This window comes from Laetiporus sulphureus, assembly GCF_001632365.1.
Source record: "Laetiporus sulphureus 93-53 unplaced genomic scaffold LAESUscaffold_18, whole genome shotgun sequence".
Lineage (NCBI taxonomy): Eukaryota > Fungi > Basidiomycota > Agaricomycetes > Polyporales > Laetiporaceae > Laetiporus > Laetiporus sulphureus.
The window spans coordinates 212,753-230,818 of record NW_024468527.1 but is presented as its reverse complement, the minus strand read 5'-3'; the positions used below and the strand labels follow the sequence as shown (position 1 = coordinate 230,818).

Here is an 18,066-nt window from a genome sequence, read left to right as displayed (position 1 = left end):
ACCGGGACCGTAGTCCGAATCAATTGCGGAGGATGAGGTACGGGAGAGAAGGCGGGATGGGGAATGGTGGGAGTCCGGGACGCCACACGGCTCTTGCCGGTGGAGACCTATATGTTACATAGATCAACGCCCCCGCTACCACTACAGCCCCCCCGGCTCTGCCAATCCACACCCCTCCGCTTTTCCCCACTCATAGCCTACGACCCGACATTCCACCCTGCTTCGTGCCACATCCTGCACGCTCGACCCACACACTGTCGTACATGTCGTCCGGCACTCAGAACTTCCCCCGCCGCAGGTCGCACTCCGCTTCGTCTCCTGTTCGTGCCCTCCATTCGGCAGATGATACAAAGTGGCGGCTTGCTACCAAGCGACCGCGTCCGAGCTATCCGCAGAGCCCGTCGTACAGAGACCTCCCCGGTTTCGGTGAGCCGCCGGAGAAATGGGATGTTGACCAATGGAGAAGAGGCAAGAGAGCCCGTAGGGACACAGCCGTGAGTTCGCCTCACTCAGCTTGTGTCTGCCAGCCCGTCTGACTGCGAAACATATCCAGTCACGAATAAGTGTGGGCGAGCGATATGCCCCTCCGTTTGGTTCCGCGTTGCTGGAGGAACGGACCAAGGCCTTCCCGCCCGCTCTGAAGGGTTTTCCCTGCACGTCGGCCGCCTTCGGCTTGTTCCCCCAGCGCAACGACTGCAAGTCAAGCCGCACGTCGCACATTACATTCTCGAGATCAGAGGCTACGTGCCTCCGTGAAGAGGATATGGTTCCCGAGGAAGACCTCAGCAGGCTGCGTTCAGACGCGTTTGGTGAGCTGCAGCGCAGCGTGGCGGAAAGCGGCGAGGGCCTGGTTCAGCGCATGCGCGACTGGGAAAACTCCCGCTCACGTTCGTCGGCAAGTCCGCCTCGCACTCGCGGTGATAGGGAACGCTACCGCCGCCGGCGATCGGTGCAAAGTGCATGGCAGACAGATATGGATGCAAATACGTTCCCACACGGTGACGATGAGGACGAGGTCGAGATCGTCTCAGGTGACGTCTCATTAGGATCGGCGCCATGCCATATCCAGAACCTTTCTCACAAGAAGCGTGCCATGTCCCTGGGCATGATGGACATTGACTTGCCCGAGATTGAGGTCCACTCGTCGCCGTTCACAAGCGGAGAGAGTAGCGAACGCTGCTCCTCTCCCACCAATGCGTCCGCGGGTTTCTCGACGTACTCGTCCGATGACGAGGAATTGTCGCCTGTGGACTCGGAGGACATCTTACCGCATTCTGGCACATCATCTACTCCGGCGCTTACCCACACCTACACGAATTCGACCAACTCTTCCCTCATCTCGCTTCCACTGTCTCACACATTATCCTCTCCCGGCGAGTCGCCGTTCAACTCCTCTGCGCCCTTCATATTTAGAAACAACGGAGCTCAATTGCGATCCAAGGCGCTCCACGTTCCGTCCTCCGCTTCTCGCTCAGAGAAGGCACTTGCCGCGCTCACTCTCGCTATGGCAAATGGTGCAGGAGGCCTGAACGACTACGCTGCACTTCTCCGTCAAGATGAGTCAGTCGCGGACCCAGCCCTTGATCAATGTCAAGCAGGCGAGCTCTGGCATTGAGGTAAAGCGCCACGAACCTCGTAACAAAACATGCATGCAAATGTCCAGTTTTCCGATCTCATCGTCATCGCATCCCATCATCACATCCACGAACATGGCCCCGAAGGCTATGAAGGATAACCGTCTTGCATTATCATATCCACAAAATCAAATGTGCTATATCCAAGGACATGCGTTATTCCTCTTTTCTTTGGTCAAATTAACTGTATCATACCCCGAGACTGCCTTGTTTATCCTCATCTATTTAATGTGTAAAGTAATGTGTGTATCACGATAGACTTCGGGTTGTCTCGCGTATTGGCCGTCCGTGCGCCTCCATTTTCTTTTTTGCCCTTCTCGTTGAATTGTTGCACTCTGTAGGTAGCTTCTGGCAAGGATCGTCTAACACAGACTACTGGACTCGAAATGACAATCAAAACAGTTGTATATCTTCCAGACTCAGTCGTGACGATTGTCCCATTGAAGCACGGATCACATCTTAAAAATACATGACTATTCAAGTCGCTGCGTTCCTTCCCACTGAAATGCCAATCTGCTTGATTCATTCCATTCATAGATCCCGCTCTCCCCAACGGAAGTACTTTCGAACGTTTGCAATTGTACGGGAGTTCATTGGGCGGCTAGTAACGCACAAGGAGCACAGAAATGGTAAGCATCTCATACTATTCTCACTAAAACGCCACACAATGCTTACTGACCACTCGCACGTTTCAGGACCTTAAACCCATGCGTCCTCAAACTCACGCGAGCATTTCTTCTATGGAGTCTAGCACCATGTCTGCGTGGGTTCCCGGGCCTGCGAGCAGGGCGCTCAGAGAACGCTCCGAGATCCCAGCTTCATCGGCAGGCGGACCCTGATCCGCCTGAGATGCGATACCCGGGTCCAACTCGTGTAAAATTGTGAGTCGATCCACAATCTGTGACGCGAAAGTGTCGGCGGTAGCACTCGCCCAGATGCGCGTTTCACTCTCGAGGAACCGGTTCTGATGCGCGAGCTGAGTAGCGTTGCGCTCGGCCGTGATGCGTCGCTCCACTTCTTCGGCGAGGCGTTTTTCAGCCCTGCGGCGCGCCTTCCGTTCAAGCTTCAACGTCCCTCTCATCCCTGTGGGTTATTTCTGTCAAACTCTATTCCTGGTATTTATGAAGATGCGGAGCTTTGGACTGACCCTCGACGAGCTGACGGACCCCAGGTGGGAGATATAGGCTTGTAGATCCTTTGAAACTGCTGTTGGCGAATGAGAACGTCTCGGTTGCTAGTCCGTTCAGGCTTGCCACATCTGGAACGTCGAGGAGGTAGAAACTGGCCTCGGATCCTGACTGTTCTTCCTCCCATTCTGTCTCCTCCTCCATCAATGACTCCACCGATACCTCTGGATCAAAGGATGCAGGATCAGCCCCGCCCAATGGCGGGCCTACCAGATCGGCGTGGGTAGACGGGTGTGACTCATGGGCTCTCCCTCCGCCTGTGTCACACGGGGCCGCAGCTATATTCGGACTATCACCCTCCCGAGCTCTCGCCTTGCCTTTTCCCTCTCCCAAACTCTCGGCGGCGGTAGCGTAGGAACTGTCCTCATTATTCTCGGTTGTACCATCGGCCTCCGAACGATGGGAAGGCACGGGCGTCAACAACCCCAAGGTGGGCATCGCGCGTCCTTCAGTGGACTGCCTTTCCCTTAAAGTCCACCCATGGGGTTGAGGCTCCGGAGATGACGTCCTCACGCGTTTCCATGTGTCCCATGCGTCCCATGGGATGGTCGGCGAAGCGCTGGTGGGCTGCCTGCGGCTGATCGGTTTGTTATTAATCACAGGCGCACTTGTTCCCTCGGCCATTTCACTATGAAGAGGCTGTGCTGTCATTGATAGAATGTGGGTGCGTCCATATTTATAGACACGGTCGGCTTACAAGCAGATGCCAGGCGCGTGCTCGCCGTCTCGGAGGGCGCTTTACCAGATGCCAGCGCAACGGAGCGTTCTAACGACGCGGTAGAGCACAAGAGCTCAGCGACGCGCAATGAGCTATTCGCCGACAACTACGCACTTTGCTCGAGATACGGATTCAAAATGCGTTCTACGTGGCACGATCCCGGACGCGACGGTCATTCAACCAGCAGAAACACGTAAATACGCATCGTACCGAGAAATCGCGGGCGTGTCGGGGCGCCGGGAGGCAGGCAGCTCGCCCTCCCACTGCTTGCTGCGGCCGTGACACGTGTAACCGTCGATTGCATTGCACAATACAGACTGGTAGAAGCTTACCTTGGCGCTGAGCAGCTTGATGGGATGCAGATCGCATACTGCGCAGTTCTACTGATCCAGAGCAAGTTGTCTACGAAGAAGGTCAGATTGCGAGAAACGCGCGGGATAACTCTCCGCAAGTTGGCCTGAGGTTAACGACAGCACTGCACCCGAATCATCGTGTGTGGCTTCTCAACGCGGAGGACTCGCACCATATATGGCATACCCCGTCGTTCTCGAACCCCGCCCGGACTTAAGCTCAAGCTTCAGCTTTCTTTCAGCCTCGATCCAGAAAGACTAGCGATCCGTGTATATATGCACAACCTTCCCGTTGAGAAGTAAATAATTTATAGACCCGCTAATCAGACGGTATCAAAAGCGAATGGTATCAATCTCAAGCTGTCCTATGTCCAAGCAAGCTGGCTCAGAAGGAATTTGCAGCGGCGCCGAGCACCTTCGTAGCTAGAGCGCGTAAAATCTGGGAAGAACGATGCATCAACACAATCATCTATCTCCATAAATTGGTCCGCACCTCTGCTTTCTGATTGCTGCCTAACTGGGCGAAAACGGAAGCGACGCTCTTGCCTTTCGCGTCTCTGATGGCACCCAAGCGGTTGCCAGCGTACGCACCGACCATCAGCCCAGGGACATTCGCAACTATGAAGCCAACGCCTGCGCCACAAATTCCGCCCAGCCATGCGAACCAAGGAGCACGCCGCTGTACTTCTGGACGCAGGAGCTACAGAGGTTGTTAGAAGAATAATCCTTGATGAGCTCATCGCGCGCACCTCGTCAAAGACATCCGCGAAGATATTATTCGCATCGGGTTCCTGCTCTGTGGCTCCCGCCCCAGATGCAGGAGTGCCACCGCCGAACACACTTGCGAATGCGGAGAACCAACTTGCGGAAGCATGCGGATCGGTCGTCCTCTCTTGTGGACCCCGCGTCTTGTATAACATATCGTACTCCTTGCGCCTGGTTGAATCAGAGAGGATATAGTACGCATCTGCCACAGCCTGGAGCGAAGGGGCTGAGTTTCATAGCGACCGCTATTATCGTTGAGCCCCTTACCTGGAACTTCTCTGTGGCTGCTTTCTTCTCTGCCGGAGTTGCCTGTGTCAGTCTATCTGGGTGTGTCCTGCGGAACTATACGGTTGAGAGAGGGGCGCTGTAGGTCTGTTATGATAAACATACCTCAGAGATTCGAGCTTGTACGCTCGTCTTATCTCATCTGTTGATGCTGTCTGCGAGACACCTAGCAGTTTGTAGTAGTCGGGGAACGCGGACATCGTGAGCAGTGGCGAGGAAGACACGCCGTATGCGCACGCAGCGCACGCCGTTATATAGTTCGCGTGACGTCACGGAGGCGCGGGGGCACGGTGGACACAGCGTGGCCTTTACCGCCGGCATGTTCAACTGAGTACTGGATTTAAAGCACGTACATGCACTGCCAGCTATCTACTGTGAACTCGTCCAGAAATTGTAACGGCGCGAGCGATGTATTGAGAGCAGTGGGCCATGGTTGCGCGTTGATTCATGATGATGTTTACAAAAGAACGAGTATCAACAGTAAATACAGAGAACTCACGTCTTCACTTCTCCCTCAATTTGTCAGAAACAACTCGCGAGCCCAGGTATGTGCATGGGACCGGTCAGGATCACAGCAAGCCATCTTCCAAAGTTCTGTGGCTGTATGTCACGGTAAGAATTGATGGTCAGTCTGATATGTCGAGCATGTAATCCCTTATTCGCGAATGCGACTGGGGACATATTCTCAATCCATGTTTGCAAGGTTCAAGACCGTTGAGATCAGTCTCGCGGCACACGATTTGTTTATACTGTTTTGATTTCACCCGTTCTTTCTACATTCCCAATCGCGTCCCATCCTGTCCCATCATATCCTCCAATCCTTCGATATCAGGCGCGTCATATGAGATCACAATGCACATCAATCGGCTGCTGAATTACTCATACGAATTCTACTTACCGCGATCCGGTCACAATAGCTCTGGCAAAAAATGCCAGGGTAGTCTTGAGATCCATCTTCGGGAAGGAGGGTCTAAAAGCAGCACATCACATCATTCGACACTCTATCGGCCGTTCAAACTTCAAGTTTACTTACTTTGATCCAACCACAATATGCGGATTAGCTTTCGACTGGTCTTGACCAAATCTTGAGGTAATGCACTCGTCTACATCGATGCAGAAACCAGTCAAAATGAATTGAGCATAAACGAATGGCGGCAACATGCCTTGACGTGCGGAGTGAGCATATGCTCGCACAAGAAGCGTTTCCTGATGTCACGAAAAGCCGGCACAGTGTGGGCCTAGCCACTAGTGCCTGCCGAAGAATGAGGAGTGCCCATGTCCTTTCGGTACAGTGGGCTGCCACTGAAAGTCAACGAACCATTGGCAGATGTGTTTGAACGTATAAAACACATCTGCAGACTCTGGTACAGTCCACGTCAATAGCACGCAGAACTCGTAAGCAAGAAGAAGGTTACCATCGCTGACAATCAGCGGAAAGCTCATAACACATCTGTCCTCGTACAGCTTGAACACTCTCAGCTTCTCAGCTAATATCGCACTGGTTCCTCGCCACCGTGACTCTCGTGGCTTGATGCGAACCGCCCAGTCTGGAACATTGCGCGAGATGCGGTTGAAAAACGCGATAGAGTGGCAGTAGGTGAGCTGGAAGATGGAGAGAGAATATGGTGGCTGCATAGTGTGTTTTTCCCGATAAATCGAGAGCTATCCAGCAGCCATTTGGGCTATTGCGTCTAACTGGGATTACGACGAGGACTGACATGCATTATCGAGCAGCGAGGGAGGCAAGGGGAAACTTGTGGTTGGAAGGGAGGTGCGAGGAAGCGGCGCGATGCGGGCATTCAAGATAGGAAGCCTTCAGAGTAGTCGATTCAACCAACTAGTGATTTAGTGATTCGTGTGCCACACTGGCGAGTTCGTACGAAGGCGGATGGCGGCGAGCGTATGTCGACTGGCAGTTGGGAGCTGGTATTTGGGGGGATCAAGAAGGTGCTCAGATAGGGATGGAGAGTTTTTGGATGTACATCAATGCGAGCAGGGGAAAAAGCAGGAATAAAAAGCACAGTTGATAATGGTCACCTGCGACAATTGGGTCGAGTGGTGGCACACGGGGACGCGGCTTTGTGCCTTCTCGCTTGTCGCGCCACGGCTACTCCCACGACGATCTCGGCTGGCTGGTTCCTTGCTCAAAATGGCTTCCAACATCACTGAGCTTATGCTGCCGTATTCTGAGAATGGCCTAGGTGACGTTTGCGTTGAGATTTTGATTTCTGGGGCATGATCGTCGTCGCCGTACTCGTCGAATTCTGCTGGAGGATATAGCGGCTGGAAATCCATCGAAGTTTGTTCAGCAGGATCATGGATCTCCTGTGAGTGCCTTCAACTAGGAGATCTCTTGCATATGGCGGAAAACCTTGCTGCAAAGGGGGGCGATATGAGAGGAGACGATGTTTCAGAGACCGTGGCCAACTGCAGAAGTCGCGAAGCACCAATGTTCAATCGCATGAATCCCTGATGGCTAGCACATGAACCGTGATGCCGTTGGTGGAATCCATCGGAATGTACTCCGTGCTCTTTGAAAAGAGCGGATCTTCTGCGACTACTGTAGCCCAAGGCCGTCTCGACTACGAGAGGTGCGTCGTGGCGGTCATGCATCTTTCCGTCTCTCCAGACGTATAAGATGCACGGTTCTCGGCGGGTGGACAAAGTGCAGGCTCGCTGCGTCAGACGTGGACGTTCGAACGTAAAGCTGAAGACGACAGTGCGCGCTTGATGCATTGTCCTTCATGTGGGGGATCAGGGGGAGCGTTCTGGCACTCTGCATAGCGTGTTAAAGTAGTTGTGAGGAACACCGCAACCTGGCAAGTCCTCCACTTTGCTGGTTGAACGTCAGGTTAGACGATAACATTTGGCAGGGGGTTCGTTCACGTTGACGAGCTGGTTCGTTCATCACTTCTGATGCATTTCCCCGCAGAACAGCATATTCCATACGGATTCATCAGGCATTCCGACTCCCTGACCAGAATCAACGGCCACTTGCCTGATGGGCGCTTCCGTCTGTGACTTGGTGACGTGACGCTTTGTTACTCGTGACAGAGTGCCCGCCCTGTCACTGTCACGGAGCCGTGATGGCCCACGCATTGGCGGGGTCGTCGACGAGCGAGGTACGGTCTACCAAGCAGAAAAATCAGCCTTGGAGCAGGAGAAATTGCTTACAGTCTTTAAAGCTCGGATGCGCCCTTGTGACCTGCTGTCAAGAAGCGTGATAAAGCCAATGCCGCTCGCGGAGTCGCGCACACATAGAGATGTCGTCCACAGCGATGCCACGCAGAAGCAACTGTATACCCTCTGCAGATACATATGCTTCATGGAAAGCAGATCAACTCCATGCCATCCTATCGGACCGTCGAGTGCGTTGTGTTGGACTCACAGCAGGAGCGCTTGGAGATGTCAATGTCGCCCGCATTGATATCGCCGGTGGTTTCCATGATCTTGGTCGACGTCAACTTTTTCGACCTACCCAGTGCCACATTCTGCAGCCAGAGAAAGAGAAACCAAGCACCAAGCCAGAGATCGCAACTATGGACTGTCACGGAAGCAAATTCAGAGGATCGCGGAAGCAAAAATGAGAGGTCGCGTCGCCGCGACGGTGTCTGTGTCCGATTTTATACGGGCGGTACTCCCGCCAAAAACGGGAAGAGATACGCCGCTTCTTCGCAGCCTGCTTCGCAGCTTGCTCCTCTACGACGAGTCGAATCCTAGTCTGCGACGCTTCCTTGTCATCCTCCACTGAACGAAGCAATAGCCACCAATTGGGGATGCAGCACATTTAGGCAATACTCGGATCCAGTTCCTTGAGCATCTCTAGGCATCCGACGTTTTGAACAGGCTTCCATTGACTCTTGAATGTTCTTGTTTTGCTGATCAACTTTGCCGATCACTTCATCTGCTGATTGCTACGGCCACCAAGCATTCAAATCACAAACGCAGGCTGTGATAATAGCGAAAACCGGGACGCCTTGTGGCTGGCTCCGCTCCTCTACAGGCCGTACGAGCAATCAACTGAAGCGACTTGGAGGTTGAGGCGAAGCGCAAGAAGTCACTTAAGGAACATAGAAGGTCAGTATCCTTGGTGGTGGAGACAGCCAGGATGACAACGTCTTGCTCTCGGATTTGGATGCGCTTGACGCCGTCGGTCTTGACAGTATACAGCGCCTTGACGCCCGCTCAACACTCCCCCGCTTGCACAACTATTCCATCGCCAGTGCGACCATATGACTCCGCTAATTCGTTCGTGCAGTTTCCAGCTGACCGACGTGTTTTCACGGCAATCGTCTTTGCTGTAGTCAATTGAACATATCAGAAGGCACGCGTTCAAGCTGTGGGCTGGCTGCATTGCTGGACCGTTGCGACCATGAGGCCAAAATGCACATGGTTCGAATTCATGCAGAAGGAAGGGTCGCTTCAAGCAGACCTTGGCGCATCGTGGTGTCTTTAGGCGTAATCGTCCCTCGGTAGATGTTTGCGTAAAACCTGTTTCGTGCGTCTTGCTACAAATTTGCTGTTCGCTTATAATACGACGAAATGCTGATATACTTGCGTTCCTATTTGCGATTGAGTCTGGCGTGCTTGTTGGACTGAGGTTTGTGCTCATTCTCGTCAGATCTCGGCGTCCGTAAATTTGCTGTTCAAACGCTTGTGCGGTCGTACTGCATTTGCTTCTGGCATAGAGACCGTGTTCGTAGCATCTTTTGCGTATTCTGTTCCGACAGCCATAATCCAGTTGCATTCACTGAGTATATCGGTCCTGGCGAATCTTCCACTTTGCGTTCAATAACATCTTGTCGGACGGTTTTGTGAAGTATGAATTCCCTCTTGGGGAACGATACACGGCATCTTGAGAGTTTCACATCACCCACGCAGGCGCAATGTACGATCTTGAGTGAAGCGTGCTTGCTGTCTTGGGGCGGAAGATTCGTGCAGCTGAGGTGTCTTCGTGGAAGATCTTGGAGTCTGGCACAAAATAACACATTGTCGGAGTGTTTGACTTGATCACACGCATGCCGCTGCTTGAAGACTGTCTCTGTAGTCGGCTTGAACGGACATCTTCCTCTTGCACGCATTCCCATGGAGTTGTGCTTGCAAGAGTCTTGTCGTTGAAGTCACTCGCACGCAGAATCGATGCAGTCTTTGAAATTACAACACAAAGCTGTGTATTGCTCATCGTTCACGCCGAGTATGTACTCAAACATCGCACAGAATCCCATAACATGGCACTCCAGCAGCTGACATATGAACACCCTGAGCACAGGATAGATTCACACATTCACATCGCACCTGAATGTGGATCATAGATTAATCATGATACTAATCATCACTTTCTGTCAAGGGCTCACCTCGCAGTAACTGTGCGCTGCACATCGCCGTACAATGCCGCTTTGCAGGTCGCTCATGACACCGCTGGGAAAAGCCTGTAGCACACCGGCTACAGAATATCCAACGGCGACGTGTCAGAGCTACCGAGACGCTCACGTGGAGAGCGGAAGCCTCGAACTGCAGGACCGCTGGCAGCGGTAGCGCGAGATGCTACCGCCTATCCCTCCTACCAAAATGTCGCGGCAGCAATCAAATTTGTATATGAGAAGCAAGAAGATGGAGATCCGTGAAGGAGAAGCGCATTTGGGGGAAGATTGCCGGTGGGAGTGATGGAACGAGTACGATCGAAGGAATTTGGCGCCGAGAAGATCGCGGTCAGACGCGTCGCGCGTTAGAGAGCACGTGCCGGGTAAGAAAGGTCACGAGATCAGGAGCCAATTTGAATCATCCGATTTTTGCAGCCAAACTTATGGTAGGAAACAAACGAAAGTGTAATAGTACACGTACGGTGGCCAGCGAGGTCCAGCGGTACAGCAAAGCCGAGCGTTGTCGGCTATCACAACTTCAGCGCAACACACAAGGAATCAAAGACAATGCGTCTGCAGGCGTCCATCCCGTTCAATATATACTGAAATACCGAAAGTGAAACGAATGAACGAACTTGACCGGCGAGGATAACAAATGTTACATTCTATCACGAGAATCCGGGATCCTCCGAAGTAGGCACTACCGTGTCCTGCGCTGTTATACGAGGCCTCGGCGGCAACCCGACACGCTTGCTGAATCGTTGGTCGCGGGCAACGTAGCCCCGCGCCGCTACAGGTGGCGACGGGGACCCATTAATTGGAATCCTATCCGATGGTGGTCCAGTTACGATATCGCTCGTCACAGCTTGGACCAAAGAGTGAATACTACGCGCCGACTCGAGGCTGTCTGTCCTGCCACGGAAGCCAGGGAATTGAGGGGGAACAAGCGGTCCATCATGCGAGCGGTTGAGAATCGATGACGCGAACGAGCCCTGCTCATACTGATCTGGGTGCGTCAATCCTGCGTTAAAGCAGATTGTGAGCACTCCCCGATGTAATGGAAATTGACCACTTACTACCAATGAAGGACGTGATCTCGTATTGAGTCCCTCCAGAGTCAACCCGGTTCCTGCTGGACAGGATGGCAGCCTCCATGTCGAGTCTTGAAGACCTCTCCTTGTCGCGAAGAGGATTCGCATCCGGCACCATGAGCATGGCGCCGGAGATGCGTCGCTCAGGCAGAGAGGCCACAGCGGCTGCTTCAGCTTCCCCCATCTTAGTCGTTCCAGCAGGCACCTCTGGAGTCAGCACAGCAATCTCCGACGTCCCGCTGGCGCGCCCCCAAGGCGGCTCCGGGAAGTTGCTCAACGACAGGTCGCTCTGCGTCGAACGCGTAATCCTAGCTTCTGACCCATCCTGTCCTTGACCAACAACAGCTAATCGTCGCGTGTTGGGAGTCTCGTCAGTCGGTGAGAACAACCGCAGCGCAGCGATCGACTTGTCCAATTCTGCCTGCTGGCGGATGAGCTCCGAGATACATGATGATCGGGCGGAGCCAGAGTCAACATGGCCAGCGGCGGGCGGCTGGGTAGTCTTCGCTGGTAATTCAAAGCCCGAGATGACTTCAGTTATGCCCGTCAGAGGGGGAGCATATACCGAGCTATACCGAGAGGCTTCTGACGCGGGACGTTGAGTGTCGATTGTTGGGTGGCGAGAATGCACGGGCTCTGGAATCGTCAATCTCGGCAGTTCCGGCGCCCGCCGTTGCTTCAATAAGACCCCCTCCTCCACCTTCTCAGAAGCAGCAGGAGACTGAGCAGACTGCTGCTGCTGTTGCTGATGCCGCTCTGCAGCCGCTCGCATGAGCGAGCTATTGGAAACCTTGGACGTCAGTGGCGGATGGCCGGGATACTGGCGCGACCCAGCACTTGTAGGTGATTTTTCGGCTACGGCGAGTATTGGTAGTATGGTGGTTTCTAGAGGATCACGCCAAGGCGCGCCGTGGGCGGGTTGCGCAACACTGACGGTGGGGGTATAGACGTCGACGGCCGAATCGGGAACCTTTCCAGGTTCATCGCGTGCTTCGGGAGGAATGCCACGTTCCGCCTCGTCTTGTTTCCACAAGGAGGCCTTCTCCATCTCTTCAGGAGGCGTTACATGCCCGCTTAAGCGATCCGAGATTCGACGAATGTTGAGCCATTCAGAAACACGGGAGGCAGCAGACGTACGCAGCATGAACGATGGACGCCGGCTCCCAAGCTGGACATCGCGGCCTACGACTTGCAGCAGGTCAGGGGATGTTATTACGGGAGCCGTAATCTGGGGTGAAGGGCTCCGGGTCTTGACATCTCTCGAGCCGTGAGGTGAGCGCGCGCCACGGTGCCAGGATTGCCGGCGTAGGTGGTAGAAAGCGCTCGTGAGCACGTACACCATGACTATGTACAGCTCGACAGCCTGGAGGAACCGTCCGAGTACCGTCTCTGTAAACTCGACTGTCGACGATTAAGTTGGTTAACAGCCTGGACGTGAAGGACGCACTCACACATGGCAAGATTACCGATACCAATCAGAGCACTGATAAGGAGTGCGAGGATCATGGCCGAATAGTTCCCTATCGTTTTAAGAGTTGGTGGTACATCTCCGTTCACAGTCCACCTCACCCAGGAATTCAACAACAGTTTCAGGATGAATACAGCGGACAAAACAGCCTGGATGGCTGACTCCACCTCGTATAACGGACCGATCTTGTGGAGGGATGTCACGACACGGTAGATGACTTGGAGGACCGGGTCGACCAAGACCAAGGCCAATGTGGATATCTCCAGCACGATGCCTATGGCACCCCAGCGGTTCCAACTGCCGTTATGTCTAACATTACCCATCGAACGAGCCTCGCCAGGTGGAGGCTGCGCAACAAAGCCCCAAAAGAAGAGGAACCGCAGACCGAACGACAATGCATAGCCCACTTCGCGCACGGTGATTAACCCGGTCACGGAGGTCAGATCAAGGGCATCGTCCACAGCCTCGGAGCCCCGCACGAGCAGCTGGACCAGATCCAGGATGGCAGATATGAACGCGACAATGATTGACAGATGTAGGCATAGGATGAGACTGTGGTTGCACAGGTTATGATCGATTCATCGATGTAAGACCGGGGACTTACGCGTCGGCTCGCTTCATGAATAGAAAGAATGTAAATATACCGAGGGACATGATCCCCACACAAAAGATTGGCACATCAGCAAGGAGATACTGCACCTGTACGGGCAATCAGATCATAAGCATGGTGGATGACTAAGGCTGATCACTCACAATGTTGTCACTGCTCAGACGCATGAACGCGGCTGCTACCCCAGCCATGTGTGCAACAATCAACGAGCCGAGGTGAGTTCGCAACGCGAAGTAAGGAGTGTGAACAAAAGGATTGTTGCACAATCTAAGCAACCTTTGATGATGGACTATGTATGCAGAAGAAAAAAGGTAGACCAGCTGGCTTGTGTTTCGCAGGCTGCGTCAGTCCGGCTGAGGAGGGCACTACGAGAGCCAGATAGATTGAGATGCAATCCCAGTGAAACGAAAGCAGCTAAGCCCGGTATACAGTGAGATCGGAACCGAAAGAAAGAGGACTTGCGTCCAACCATGCACTTAGGCAAGGACTGAAGGATCCGCACGAGAGGCGGACATGAAGAACGAGGTGAGGTGACCCTGCCTTGCCGCTGACGCCTCGGCCTTGACAACGAGGAACGCGACCCGGGACGCAGGATACTCCGTAGCGAAATGACCAATGAGCAACCCTGTAACCTGGATCCATCTTTGATGTTGGCAATCCTGAATGCTATCGGCTGGAGGGACCTCTAGCCAATCGCATTTACGTCTGGTGGACGACTCGCACAGCAGTGCTGGATAGTTTGTAGCCATGCCGATTGCTCACACGCGCGGCGACGTGCAGGCCGTCATCTGCAGTTCAAGACTTTGTTCATCGTGTTACCACAGAGACAGAGCCATAGCATTTTTATCGACAATTAGCTGGGAATATCGTCGTCGGTCGAGCGGCCAATTGAGCAAGCAGCAACATCGTGGTTCTGGATGAAGGAGTCGCCGTCTGTCTTAACGCGCCCACAACAGTAGTGATCGATCAATACACCGATCACTAGGCAGGTGCTACAAATTATCTGCGGCAACTTGGAAGTACTGGTTATTCATGTCGGATGCAGGGCTGAGACACATTGTCGTGCTCATTTCGGGCTCAGGTACGCGCATGCATCTCCCAGCCACCAGACAACGTTGACTCTGCTCAGGTACAAATTTGCAGGCCCTCATAGATGCTCAGTGTGCGCCCGCACTCCCCAACACGCGCATTAGTCTCGTTCTGTCGAATCGCAAGGCAGCCTACGGCCTGACTCGCGCTGCGCAAGCGAATCCTCCTATTCGCACCGCGTATCTTTCACTGCAGCCATTCGTCAAAGCAAACCCCGGAAAGACGCGCGATGACTACGATGTCGAGGTTGCCCGGATCGTGATCAGGGAAAAGCCCGATCTGGTCGTTCTCGCGGGCTGGATGCACATAATGGGCGACGGCTTCTTGGAGGTCGTCAACGGTGAGCGGCTTCTAAAGGGTGAGGAGAAAGTGGAGAAGCCCATCCCGGTGATAAATCTCCATCCCGCGCTGCCAGGGGCATTCGACGGTGCGAATGCGATCGAACGGGCATATGAGGCATTCCAAAAAGGCGAGATCGCGCATTCTGGCGTCATGGTTCACAGGGTCGTGAAGGAGGTGGACTGTGGACCTCCAGTGATGGTGAGAGAGGTTGAGATAAAGCCCGGGGAATCCCTGGAGGCTTTCGAAGAGCGGCTGCATAAAACGGAGTGGGAGGTTATCGTGCAAGCTACGAAGCAGGTCTTGGACGAGGTTGCTCCTTTACCCGTGAGTCGTCAGTGAGCTTCCAGCGTTCTCAAGTTCTGAGGTTACGGTCCAGTCAGCGTAACATGTAATGTTGACGCCTGGACTTCGCGAGACGTGAGTCTCAAGTAAACCCTATGGTACGTTGGACGCCCATCATGCATTGCATTTAAGACATCTGTACCGTACATCCACGGAACAGAGCGTTCAGTCAGCACCGTCAAATCGTGGTCCGACCAGCAGGATCAAGCTGTCGACCAGACTCCACATATCAAGAAGCGATGAAAGATCAGACTTCTGGATCGGCTAATTGACAGTCGTGGAACGAGTCGTGACACCATTACGAAACAACGCTGCGAAATGCCATACATCTATCCTAGATAATCCGCCACACCGGCAAGCGGCTCTACTGACGAACAAACGATGACTACAGCCTCGCCAGCGCGGGCTGCCAGTCCATTCGCTCCACCTACGATTGCACAGCAGATAGAGCACGTCGTCAACGTATTTTAACGGTGCAAAAAAACGAAGCACCCACCATCTCCGGCTTGAGTTCATCAAGACGGGTGACGCCTAGCAACCGCATTCCGAGAACGATCTCGCGATGCAGGATGCGTACCGTGTGTATGATTCCGGCTTCGCCGTATGCCTGGTCAGCGCGGCGTTAGCTCCTTTCGCGACGGCCGGAGAAAGAATCGGTGTCGTACACTTTGCGCATACATGAACGCACGCCCGAGGCCGACGGCCTTTGCACCCAAGCAGAGGGCTTTCAAGACATCTGTGGCAAATCGAATGCATGAGCGATACTCCGGTCGAGTACGAGTGATGGCTTACCGGTGCCCCGGTGGACTCCTCCGTCGATATAGACTGAAAGGACGGGCGTCAGCAGAAAGTATCGACTTGAGCCTACTGTAACGTCACCTTCTAGCTTATCAAAGACATCCGGACGCTGCTTGCGGATTCTGTATAAAACTTCCAAAGGTGGTAATGAGCTGGTGGACGTGTGTGAGCAACTAACGTATTCATGGTCCGATGTCCCCGGGCTTACTATTCAAGTTGGCGACCTGATGTCATGGTATCAGCGGCCTTCGGTCATCGTCGACGCCCACGCACTCACCTCCGTGGTTAGACAGGAGTATGCCGTCAACGCCAGCCTCGGCAGCAAGGACGGCATCCTGCGCAAACGCAAGAAGGTTATCCACAGGATCCTATCACGTTTCTTCTGCAAATGCTTACAGCGACACATTGGATCCCTGAAAGGTACCGTCAGAATTTATGTGCGAAGAAATGCCCTGGTTGGGTACCTTTCAGGACTATAGGCAGCTTCGTGACTTTCCGTAGCCACGGAATTGTCTGTGGCTAGCATGAGGCTGACACGACCCTCAACGAATCCAACGCACCGACTAACCTCCGCCCACGTCATATCCGCATCCGTGTTCGCCAACAGCGCACCTGCCGTCCCGAGGACGTTCACCTGCCCCTGCCCCTCCAACTCCTCCTCCGCATCCTCGGGCTGTCTAGACCCAGGCGTCTGGTGTGCGTGCTCGCTCTCCCCGTCCGCCTCGCGCTGGAGGTCCTCTAGCTCGAACGGCGCTCGGATGTCGCGCTCGCGGTAGCCAGCAACGGGCGCGTCGACAGTGAGGAAGATCGCCTTGTACCCGAGGCCCTCGATCTCGCGCACAAGCGCCTCTGCCGCGGCAGGGTCGCGCGGCTTGTAGAGTTGGTAGAAGATCGGCTGCGAGGGCGAGGTGCGGGCGGCGGCGATTTGGGACGGCGAGAGGGAAGCGTTGGAGGAGACCATGTAAATGATGGAGGTGCGCCCTGCACCGCGGACGATGTTGATCTCGCCTGTAGAATCTGAGCGAGCGCTGTGAGCTCGGAGCAGGATACGGAAACGCACCTAGTGGGTGCCCAAGCTTGGCGAGGGCGGCGCCGCTGACGAAGATGGGGAGAGAAGAGCGGAAGCCAAGGATAGTTGTTGATGGATCGGCCTTGGAAATGGGTCTAAGGACCCGGGGATGGAAGAAGAAGCGAGAGAAGGCACGAGCATTCTCTTTGAGTGCTGCACGAACAGCAATTAGACGAAAGCCCACTGAAACGGAGTTATCTACGTACTAGTCTCGTCCTCAGCTGCCGACGCGTAATATGCTTTCGTCTTGTACGCCATCACATTCATGGCAACGTCCTGGAACCATCTCTGAGTCGACACGCACCCAACTCCTGCTGAAGGAGCAACTGACCTCCATGTCCCACAAGCTGAGAATCCTGTTGATGCGAGGCTTCCTGGCCACCGCTTCCTCCACGCGGATCTCATCCCTTGTCTTCTGCCTGGACGCGCGTTCTTTCTGCAGTGCCTGCACGCCGGCCACATCTATGTCGCCGAGGTGCTTCTCGGGAGGCAGGTTCTTGTCCAATGCATCCGGAGGATGTATCGGCTCGTACGCGCTCGTCGCATCGCGTCCGGCGTGTTTGAGGATGATCTTAGCACCTCCTGGGTGTTCCTACATGCACGATGGGGATTTCAATGAAGTGGATGACTCGGACTCCGTAAGTCAACTCACAGGCAGGAAGTCAGTCACGTCGTAGACCTTGTTCTTGATGATCACCCAGCACGAGCTAGCGCGATGTCAGCGTGCGCGCGATGCGGGGTATCGTAATGTATGCGACGTTACCTAGGAGTGTTATGTTTTGCGACCTCCTTTAATGACCAAGGCATTGTACCTTACGGTATGGTACGCGCAATAAAGAGCTGGGAAATTTGAGTCTGACAGAAGACAAAAGCTCATGGCTGTTGCGGTCCAGTTGGTGTTTATGTATAATGAGAGCTCTCAGAGTGGCCGGTCCTCCGAACCCGCGTAACGAGCCGA

General features: G+C 54.0%; 8 protein-coding genes across 8 annotated transcripts; 2 read left to right on the top strand and 6 right to left on the bottom strand.

Moving 5' to 3' along the window:
• Nucleotides 1–109: 109 nt before the first annotated feature.
• On the top strand, nucleotides 110–1,615 carry LAESUDRAFT_743178 (uncharacterized protein; the record flags this gene model as incomplete). The annotated part of the gene is made up of 2 exons (XM_040911245.1): nucleotides 110–530; nucleotides 611–1,615. The coding sequence occupies exons 1-2, from the start codon at nucleotides 264–266 to the stop codon at nucleotides 1,613–1,615; spliced, it is 1,272 nt and encodes a 423-aa protein (XP_040764576.1). The 5' UTR covers nucleotides 110–263.
• A 740-nt stretch (nucleotides 1,616–2,355) lies between these two features.
• Nucleotides 2,356–3,445, bottom strand: LAESUDRAFT_759010 (uncharacterized protein; the record flags this gene model as incomplete). Its single annotated transcript, XM_040912530.1, has 2 exons — nucleotides 2,356–2,717; nucleotides 2,782–3,445. 2 exons carry the CDS (start codon nucleotides 3,443–3,445, stop codon nucleotides 2,356–2,358), a joined length of 1,026 nt encoding a protein of 341 aa, XP_040764575.1.
• A 474-nt stretch (nucleotides 3,446–3,919) lies between these two features.
• Nucleotides 3,920–5,139, bottom strand: LAESUDRAFT_743177 (DnaJ-domain-containing protein; the record flags this gene model as incomplete). The annotated part of the gene is made up of 5 exons (XM_040911244.1): nucleotides 3,920–4,328; nucleotides 4,383–4,589; nucleotides 4,639–4,866; nucleotides 4,922–4,988; nucleotides 5,045–5,139. 5 exons carry the CDS (start codon nucleotides 5,137–5,139, stop codon nucleotides 4,275–4,277), a joined length of 651 nt encoding a protein of 216 aa, XP_040764574.1. The 3' UTR covers nucleotides 3,920–4,274.
• Nucleotides 5,140–5,666: 527 nt separating this feature from the next.
• Nucleotides 5,667–6,574, bottom strand: LAESUDRAFT_749773 (uncharacterized protein; the record flags this gene model as incomplete). The annotated part of the gene is made up of 5 exons (XM_040911575.1): nucleotides 5,667–5,759; nucleotides 5,838–5,909; nucleotides 5,973–6,042; nucleotides 6,134–6,219; nucleotides 6,258–6,574. The coding sequence occupies 5 exons, from the start codon at nucleotides 6,572–6,574 to the stop codon at nucleotides 5,684–5,686; spliced, it is 621 nt and encodes a 206-aa protein (XP_040764573.1). The 3' UTR covers nucleotides 5,667–5,683.
• Nucleotides 6,575–8,838: 2,264 nt separating this feature from the next.
• LAESUDRAFT_139179 (uncharacterized protein) lies at nucleotides 8,839–9,807 on the bottom strand. The gene has a single exon (XM_040901317.1). The coding sequence runs from the start codon at nucleotides 9,684–9,686 to the stop codon at nucleotides 9,018–9,020; it is 669 nt and encodes a 222-aa protein (XP_040764572.1). The 5' UTR covers nucleotides 9,687–9,807; the 3' UTR covers nucleotides 8,839–9,017.
• Nucleotides 9,808–10,967: 1,160 nt separating this feature from the next.
• Nucleotides 10,968–13,659, bottom strand: LAESUDRAFT_759008 (uncharacterized protein; the record flags this gene model as incomplete). Its single annotated transcript, XM_040912529.1, has 5 exons — nucleotides 10,968–11,320; nucleotides 11,376–12,791; nucleotides 12,842–13,410; nucleotides 13,463–13,557; nucleotides 13,612–13,659. 5 exons carry the CDS (start codon nucleotides 13,657–13,659, stop codon nucleotides 10,968–10,970), a joined length of 2,481 nt encoding a protein of 826 aa, XP_040764571.1.
• A 769-nt stretch (nucleotides 13,660–14,428) lies between these two features.
• On the top strand, nucleotides 14,429–15,333 carry LAESUDRAFT_812510 (phosphoribosylglycinamide formyltransferase). Its single transcript, XM_040914413.1, has 3 exons — nucleotides 14,429–14,549; nucleotides 14,598–15,223; nucleotides 15,276–15,333. Exons 1-3 carry the CDS (start codon nucleotides 14,501–14,503, stop codon nucleotides 15,282–15,284), a joined length of 684 nt encoding a protein of 227 aa, XP_040764570.1. The 5' UTR covers nucleotides 14,429–14,500; the 3' UTR covers nucleotides 15,285–15,333.
• A 99-nt stretch (nucleotides 15,334–15,432) lies between these two features.
• On the bottom strand, nucleotides 15,433–18,061 carry LAESUDRAFT_138709 (uncharacterized protein). Its single transcript, XM_040901316.1, has 15 exons — nucleotides 17,872–18,061; nucleotides 17,761–17,815; nucleotides 17,440–17,700; nucleotides 17,315–17,384; nucleotides 17,100–17,261; nucleotides 16,608–17,047; nucleotides 16,504–16,552; nucleotides 16,436–16,452; nucleotides 16,317–16,374; nucleotides 16,248–16,263; nucleotides 16,121–16,191; nucleotides 16,034–16,066; nucleotides 15,907–15,977; nucleotides 15,738–15,848; nucleotides 15,433–15,668 (listed from the first exon to the last, which is right to left on the bottom strand). Exons 1-15 carry the CDS (start codon nucleotides 17,913–17,915, stop codon nucleotides 15,627–15,629), a joined length of 1,500 nt encoding a protein of 499 aa, XP_040764569.1. The 5' UTR covers nucleotides 17,916–18,061; the 3' UTR covers nucleotides 15,433–15,626.
• Nucleotides 18,062–18,066: the final 5 nt, after the last annotated feature.

Bases quoted from the DNA above. Each gene is read 5' to 3' on its own strand.
- LAESUDRAFT_812510 (XM_040914413.1), top strand. From the start codon at position 14,501: ATGTCGGATGCAGGGCTGAGACACATTGTCGTGCTCATTTCGGGCTCA. The intron at 14,550-14,597 runs GTACGCGCATGC...GACTCTGCTCAG, and splicing joins CGTGCTCATTTCGGGCTCAG to GTACAAATTTGCAGGCCCTC.
- LAESUDRAFT_138709 (XM_040901316.1), bottom strand. From the start codon at position 17,915: ATGCCTTGGTCATTAAAGGAGGTCGCAAAACATAACACTCCTAG. The intron at 17,262-17,314 runs GTACGTAGATAA...CTGTTCGTGCAG, and splicing joins GGCAGCTGAGGACGAGACTA to CACTCAAAGAGAATGCTCGT. The intron at 15,978-16,033 runs GTAAGCCATCAC...GATTTGCCACAG, and splicing joins AGGAGTCCACCGGGGCACCG to ATGTCTTGAAAGCCCTCTGC.
- LAESUDRAFT_139179 (XM_040901317.1), bottom strand. From the start codon at position 9,686: ATGCAACTGGATTATGGCTGTCGGAACAGAATACGCAAAAGATGCTAC.